The sequence below is a fragment of the Triticum aestivum genome, chromosome 6B, assembly GCF_018294505.1.
Source record: "Triticum aestivum cultivar Chinese Spring chromosome 6B, IWGSC CS RefSeq v2.1, whole genome shotgun sequence".
Taxonomy (NCBI): Eukaryota; Viridiplantae; Streptophyta; class Magnoliopsida; order Poales; family Poaceae; genus Triticum; species Triticum aestivum.
The window spans coordinates 531,359,028-531,367,490 of NC_057810.1; the positions used below are offsets into that span (position 1 = coordinate 531,359,028).

At 40.0% G+C, this 8,463-nt stretch overlaps 1 protein-coding gene across 1 annotated transcript; it reads left to right on the forward strand.

Annotated features, from left to right (window-relative positions):
- Positions 1–846: 846 nt before the first annotated feature.
- On the forward strand, positions 847–7,337 carry LOC123137827 (AP-2 complex subunit mu). The gene is made up of 13 exons (XM_044557670.1): positions 847–1,180; positions 3,360–3,537; positions 4,239–4,329; positions 4,426–4,520; positions 4,640–4,729; positions 5,035–5,083; positions 5,188–5,326; positions 5,474–5,590; positions 5,689–5,779; positions 5,856–5,998; positions 6,320–6,434; positions 6,760–6,804; positions 6,877–7,337. Exons 1-13 carry the CDS (start codon positions 1,098–1,100, stop codon positions 6,955–6,957), a joined length of 1,317 nt encoding a protein of 438 aa, XP_044413605.1. The 5' UTR covers positions 847–1,097; the 3' UTR covers positions 6,958–7,337.
- The last annotated feature ends 1,126 nt before the right edge of the window (positions 7,338–8,463 follow it).

The window sequence follows — 8,463 nt, forward strand, 5'->3', positions numbered from 1 at the left end:
AGATTTTGAAGGTATGCGTAGGGGTACCCGATGTTTATGGGTAGGGTACATGCGGAAACCCAATATCGATGGACAAATTTGTTGTTCATAGATCAATCTACAATCTTTTTTTTGGATAAGATTCTTTCTTTTTGAGTTGGGACAACATAGTATGATTTTGCATCGGATATTCAATTCGGTTTCCAGGCGCACCTACACCCAGTGAACAGTAAAATCAAGAAAAATGCTAAAAAATTCTGAAAAAAATTAGGTGAAAGATGTTCCAATGCATGATGTTCGTGTCAAATTGCAGCTTATTTGGACATATGAGGAGCTCATGGAGAAAAAAGATAAAACCGGTCAAAATAGTACATGACCAGCAAACTTACTTAGAACCCTAAAATTTATCTTTTTTGCTCAGAACCACTGAAATGTCCAAACTCTCCGAAATTTGGTACGAACTTCACGCACATAAGCATCTAGCATCACAATTTTGTTTTGATTTTTTGAACTTATTTACTATTTTAAATGAATTTACTGTTCACATGATATGCAGATGCACCTGAGAGCCAAAACGTCGTGTCCGATTTCAGTGAACGGAGACGTACCCGTATACAACGAGACGCATATGATGACTTCGTAAAATCTCAAGATAATATACCGGCTCAATCTCTCGGAGATACTCATCGAGGTAGGGTATGCCTCTATGCGTTCATAGGGGTGAGTGTGTGCACGTTTATATGAGCGCTTACATCTGTCGGTGTTAAAAAAAAAAAAAGCAGAGCAGTGGGACCAAGACGCAACGCAACGCAAAGTCAGAAGTCACCAACCGAAGACAACCATGCAAATACGGAAATACGCCGTCCGGTGAGGTCCATTCTAAAAAACACACACGAAAAAGCGCTCCTGGACGGGGAAGACGACCTGGTGCTCGTGTCTCCCTTCCCCGAGATCTACCAAAACCCGCGCCCCGTCAGTCCCGTTCCTCCTCCTCACCGTCCGGCGAGCCCCGAGCACACCAGATCACCCGCGTAGCTGGTGGCGCACCGTGGAACCGCGCGCCAGTTAAGGGTGGTGGTCCCAGGCGCTCGAGCCGGGGCGCGGGCGACGCGGAGACGATGCCGGTGGCGGCGTCGGCCATCTACTTCCTCAACCTCCGCGGGGACGTCCTCATCAACCGCCTATACCGCGATGATGTCGGGTGCGTGTTGCCGCTCCCCCTCCTCCCCTCTCTGGCTCCCTGGGTTTTGAGTGGCAGATCTGAGGCCCCAGGATCGATTGATTCTGGTCGTAGCCTGTAGTGATGTAGATCGCTAGAAGGGTGGCAGGTGGCTTGTGAATTTTGATTCCTTTCGCTGAGTGACAAGTGAAATTCGACGGGGAGGAGTGCAGTTGACAGCCAGTCTTTGGTGGTTGGCTCGTTGCGCACTGCAATTTGCCCATTGCGCACTTCAGTTTGCCCATTCTCTTGGTTGTGGCGTTCCTAACTGATTTGCATTTGGAATGCGTGTTCCATTCTCTGCCCTGAGGCTGTGGCGCCTACATGATTCCAGCATGGAGTAAAGAGATTGGTCACTGAACTCCACCTAGGATGGTTCAAAGGAGGTTATCCTCTAGTCATATATGATCATAGCAAGTCATCAACAATAAACAAGAAAATTCATACTAGTTTTATTTTTTTCCACATTTTGAACTTAGTTTTGATGAGTGAGGCACTTTGGACAAGAAAAGTTGCTCCATAGTAGTTCATTTCATCTTTTCCAATGGGCTTTGACAGTAGTTAGTATTCACATCCTTCTGTAGTCGAAATTTTACTTCTACTGCAGCATACGCGGCAAACCAGCTAACTTTGAAATAGTAACCGTCGGACTGAAATTAATTATTAATATTAACCCTCGCACCATAGATTTCCAAGAGGTCTTGGAAAGAACAGCAGAAGTTATTTAAACATCTCGTAATATTCCCAATGTTCAAAAAAGCGGAAAGCGTAAGCGAAGCGGAAGGCCACAGCTTAGAGCAATGGGCACTTAAGCGTTTTTTGAGATTGGCTAGATTTGACAGATTTTGAATAATATACACAGGAAAATAGGAAACATGGCACATGGGTAATTGAAATAGCATCTAAAATACAGTTCACACCATAGCAAATACACATCAGGTTCACACAGCAAGCAAAATAACAACTAAAATGCAGTTCTGTTCAAACAGACAGAACCTAATAGAGATCATGCGGCCAAATTTTGCCAGAATATGAAGGAGACAGTTCCTGAACAGAGCCTAATAATAAGATAATTGGCATATTGCCATTATTGCGCAAGCAGACAAGCAGAAGCAGTTCAAAATCAACCAAATTATGGCCAAATTAAAATAAACCCGCTTAATCTACCGCTTAGGGCAAAAGCGAAGCGTTTTGCCATCGCTCGGCGCTTGAGCGTCGCTTAAAAATGCTTTCTTGAACACCGAATATTCCCGCAAAATGCAATTTTTTTATATTTGTACTAGCAAAGTGCCTGTGCGTTGGAATGGATCTACAATCGGCAAATGCATGTTCTCAAGCTTGAAAAAATCACCCTGGTTTTGATATATATCACTAAAAATATGTTAGGTTTCACCCAAAATAGACTAAGGGTTTTTCTGAAATGTTGGAGCAGAGTGGCAAGGGTCTTGTTGCAGAATGCCACAGCTTACCTTGCATGCGTTAGACGCAGATCGAATGGTCAGAAATGACGGATGCAGACACACCATCATCACCAAATCATCACCAACTGGATCTTTTATAGGAGTAGAGATAATGGAATCAATACCATTAGAAATTATAAATATGAGTATGTTTTCATACATGCACGTTGATCGTAGAAACAAAACAAGACCATTCAATAAACCTGCAGCGATGTGCTGTAATCCTGTATGTGCTGAGCCTATTTCGACATGTAGGTCTTACACTAGTTTAATATTGAGCAAGTGAAATTCCATCTATATGATATATTGTCAATATCATAGTCATTGTTTATGAAGGACACTAAAACATGTAAACTACGACACCTACTGTTGAGTAATGCAAGCATTTTTTTTCAAGTCTGTTGATAACCGTAGGACATGGATGTAAATTTTAATGATGTTTGTTCCACCATGTCCTTTTCTTTCTTTCTTTTGCGCACATTTATTTATTACCACCTGGACAACTGTCTCATCATTCCAAAGCGATCTCAAGAGGCTACTTATGCCATTTCCTCTCATAGCCTTTCTCAGTTATCACTTCAATAGGAAACAATCCCGCGTATTCATTTTGCTTCTTTCACTTTCCATTCCCTGCTTATTTGGTTGCACATACCTTTACAATTAGTGACTAAACCCTATCATGTTCATGTACGGCTATGCAGGGGAAATATGGTTGATGCATTCAGGATGCACATTATGCAAACAAAAGAGCTTGGTACATGCCCTGTTCGACAAATAGGAGGCTGTTCCTTCCTTTACATGAGGATCAGTAATGTTTACATTGTGATCGTGGTTAGCAGCAATGCTAATGTTTCTTGTGCTTTCAAGTTTGTTGTGGAGGTATGAAGTTTCTGTTGTCTTATGAGCATTTCCAAATAAATTATATATAACCCACACAGACATTATGACCTTGATGAATATAATATAATCTAAAGAAGATAATTGATGTTTTTCTTTTTCACTAGAAATATTTGTCTATGATGTTTGTGTATTTGTCTATTCAGAGCAAAAGAATGTATTAGTTACTTAACAAGTCATATGATTTTCTGAAGTGTTTTGTCAAATTGTAAGATAATGTATCATCTCAGTCCGAGAGGTTTAAATGATCATGTCATCTAATAATGGTATCGACGTTTGGCTTTGTTTGGCGACTGGAATTTTCTATTGCAAAAAGTAACTGGTGATGGTACATCAGAGAATCACCAAACCCAACAGGGTACAAGCAGGTGGTACAAAAACTAGAAATTTTCAATGCCTAGATGGCGTGATGAACATGATGAACCATGTTCATCACTGCTGGGAATAGTTTGATAGGACTAAGTGAATAACAGAACCCTTTGTGCTCTATATGATTTCCTGAGGGCCTGTTTGGAAGAGAGGGATTGGGCTAGGAAGTAGTTTAATTTGTATGTTACGCCAAAGATGATTCAGTGATGAAACTACAGTTGCTAATTCTATGTAGAGATCCTACTCAATGAGCAATTTAACATGTCCTATCTCATTCGCCGTTATTTGTGCTGAAGATTATTTGAAATTATCAGGCAGTGGCCCTTTTCAAGTCCTACTTTGGTGGAACTTTTGATGAAGATGCTATCAGGAATAACTTTGTGTTAATATATGAACTTCTTGATGGTAAGGGCACATCTGATTTTGGACTTAGCTTGCTGCTTCAGTTCCCACCATGGATTCTTTTTTTGTTTGCAATACTGACTCTGTGCAACTGTGCAGAGATTATGGACTTCGGTTATCCTCAGAATCTCTCCCCTGAAATTTTGAAGTTATATATAACCCAGGAAGGCGTACGGTCGCCATTTTCCTCCAAGGTCAGAAATATATGAAAAATGTAGTCTGCTGTATTGGATTGCAAAAAATAATTATGTGTGTTCCTATTTATTTTCTAGGAAAGTAACTGAACCATATTTCCTTCTCTCTGTACTGATAGCCTTCGGATAAGCCTGTTCCAAATGCGACCCTGCAAGTTACCGGTGCTGTTGGTTGGAGAAGAGAGGGTCTGGTGTACAAGAAGAATGAGGTACTTGAATTAAATATGTAGGGAGGCTTCAGCTGTATTCGGAAAAAAAGCAGAGGACTAACATTTATAATGGTCCTAGTTTCCTATCAGTGCTTGGGCTACTAGCAATGCCATCATCCGCATACATTTTAAAATGGATCTCATTTCTAATACATATTTTACATGTACCAGCATTCCTGTTAAAGCAGTGGCCCATACTTCCCTCAGTTTTCGTTTCTTTGTTGTCATTAATGTCATGTCATTGTTTACCTCCATTTAGCAAGTGAAGTAACAGTAATAACTAACGAGTTTTCCTCGTATGTCAGGTTTTCTTGGACATTGTTGAGAGTGTAAACCTTCTTATGTCTTCTAAAGGTATTTCATGGACCATCATTTTTTTGTTATCTGGTCTGAGGTTCCGGTGTCTTTCCTGTTCAGCTATTTCATGCCCGTCGTGTATATTTCTTACATTTCTGCAGGGAGTGTTCTACGATGTGACGTGACAGGGAAGATTCTTATGAAGTGCTTCCTTTCTGGAATGCCTGATCTGAAGTTGAGACTAAATGACAAAATTGGACTTGAAAAGGAAGCCCAACTGAAGTCCAGGCCTTCAAAGAGGTATTGCTTTACTGAGTCTTGACACATGGTGACAAAGTGTGCACATAGATATAACTGTTTTGCCGGTTAACATTGTTTACTGGCTACCCAACTTTTGTTCCTTTTCGTAAATGATCTCCTGATTGTTTGTGTTCTCTCCCTCTACAGTGGGAAGACCATAGAACTCGATGATGTCACTTTCCACCAGTGCGTCAACCTAACAAGATTTAACTCAGAAAAAACAGTCAGCTTTGTGCCACCAGATGGTGAATTCGAATTGATGAAGTAATTTTTAGATCCCTATTTATTCTTGCAATTATGAGTACATTTTACAAATGATAGTTTCTTCGCTAGCTGGATTTTGACGGACATATTTGTTCTAGATATCGAATCACGGAGGGTGTAAATCTTCCATTCCGTGTTCTGCCCACAATTAAGGAGTTGGGCCGAACACGCATGGAGATTAATGTGAAAGTAAGCAAATATATCTACTCGGTTACGTCATAAACGTGTACATGTTTGCTGACATGGTGAATCTTTTGTTACGCAGGTTAAGAGTGTTTTTGGTGCTAAGATGTTTGCACTTGGTGTTGTGGTTAAAGTTCCAGTTCCAAAGCAGACAGCGAAGACGAGTTTCCAAACAACATCTGGCAAAGCCAAATATAATGCTTCGATTGATTCCCTGGTGTGGAAGTAAGTGCAATCTTTTTGTCTAATATTTGCACTATACCAAAGGCAGTATGTGGGTCGTATTTTAATGGGTTTGATGGTGTGAATTGTTCAGAATGGTGTAAACAAAATTTCCCTAAGTTATGCCCTGCCTAGCTGTGAGTTGTTCAGAATGGTGTAAACAAAATTTCCCTAAATTATGCCCTGCCTAGCTATTTGCAATTTAAAAGTATGTCCTGTTAGTGCATGTACTGGGAGTTCTTTTTCGTGCTGAGCTACCTCTTGCAGTTATTGCACATTGACCAGCATGAACTCATAAATCATAATGCACATTTCAAACCATAGGATCAGGAAATTTCCTGGACAGACCGAGGCAACGATGAGTGCAGAAGTTGAACTGATCTCTACAATGGGGGAAAAGAAGTTAGCGAACAGGCCACCGATTCAGATGGAATTCCAGGTTACATTTAATCTCGTTAAGAATCTTATTGTTTCCTTGGCAAGATGGCTATGAGCTTTCCTCTACTCCATTTTATTTATCTGTTCTGCAATTTATAACTGAGAATGACAATGTTAGCAAAGAATCCCAGTATCTCATTGTTTATGAACAAAATTTGAGCATGTACAATATAAATTGATACTTAAATAATTGGTTGACCTTGGAGTATTTTTGTTCAAGGAGCCTTCATGCATATAATGTGCTTTATGCCCCCCATGTTGTCTGACTGTTTCCTGGCTTCCTGCACTCTATCCTTTATATTCACTATGGTATCTCTTTCCTGCAGGTTCCGATGTTCACTGCTTCTGGTTTACGTGTTCGGTTCCTCAAGGTATGTGGAGCAAGTACAATATGAAATATTGAAAATGTTTGGTACTAAAACCATCTCTTGATGCATTTTCAGGTGTGGGAGAAGAGTGGCTACAACACCGTTGAGTGGGTTCGCTACATCACAAGGGCAGGATCATATGAAATCAGGTGTTAGTGACCAAGAAAGATGGCGTGGCCTCATTATTTCGTGGATTTGCGGAGCTCATTTTGTACTCATCATGATTGATCAGAAGGCACGTAAATTATGACCCAGTTCGCTGCAAGTTTGTACTTCAGCAGAGGGCAGATCAGAGCAGGCAGTTTTCCGATGTTCCTTATTTTCATGTTGACATGGGATATGTATTCTCCCCCCGTGTCCTGTTTGTCATAGGGCATATTTTTATTGTATATTTGGAAGTAGCATTCGTTCTCGTTGATCAATACACCCCCTTGCCAGTTCGTGTTGTTTTCTCCTTGAATGGGTGTCAAATCGCTTGCAAAACGGTGTATAAATATATGATGATAATGTTGTTGGCTTGCTGTGCCTGTGTTTGATGTAAAGTGGCTATGCCATTCCATCGTTGAGAATTTGTTGCAAGGCCTGTGTGAATGCTGATTGATGTCCAAGCATATGTGGTGATTGGCGAAGGATTCCCTCAGTTCAAAAATACTAAATCTGTACCAAAATATAAGGTGTTTTTGTAAGCTAAACTAACCTACAAAAATGTCCTACATTTTGACACGGGGCAATAAGTTGTAGGATTTTCTAAAAATACTACTACTGCTACTACTACTACTGAATTTGTTTTAAATATTACTCCCTCCTTTTTCAAAATCACGTCTATAGATTTGTCTTAAAAATTATTTACAGAATGTCTTAAAAGACAGTATCGATATTTAAAATGTCAATTATTATTGCTTCAAAAAAAATGTCAATTATTATGTACTGGAAGGAGTTTCGCAACTCCAGCTAAAGGCCTCTTTGATTCACAGAATTCCAAAAACGCAGTAGTAGGAAAACATCGAGTTGTAATGTTACTTTGACCATCTGGATCCTATACAATTTGGTTTGTTTTATTGCACCACATACAAACCAATTTGGTTTGTTTGATTGCACCACATACAAACCAAAGGACTCTTTTCAAGAGGTTTCTAAAATTCGTAAGGAATATAGTACAAAGAAATCAGTAAAAAAACACCAACGAGTATATGATAAACTAGCTAGTGTGAGTTGTGGTTCCATCCATAGGCATACTTGTTCCGATGCAATCAACATGCCTCTAAGTCGAGCGAGATGCTATGTGTGGTCGGCGGATAATCCGCCGGTGAACACGGTACATGACATGTAAATCAATGTGCTGAGATCAATGCCGTTGGTTTTTCTTTTTGCCATCACTGGTAATGGTGACATGCGCCACATGTCGATTAGCCAGCTTACCGCAGGGTAGTTTTGTCATTAGTTTCAAAGGGAGTTATTTCTTCTTTGCCCTAGCATGGAGGGGTAAATATGTTTAAAAATCAAACCGATAACTTAATATATGCTCTTTAAAGTTATTGTAAAATATATGTTAGTGAGGGCATTGGTATTACTTGAAAGAAGAAAGACAAAACAAAACCAATGTGACCACGCAAAATAATAAGAAAGGAACAAACAAAAAGTTCACACACACAATAGTGAAAT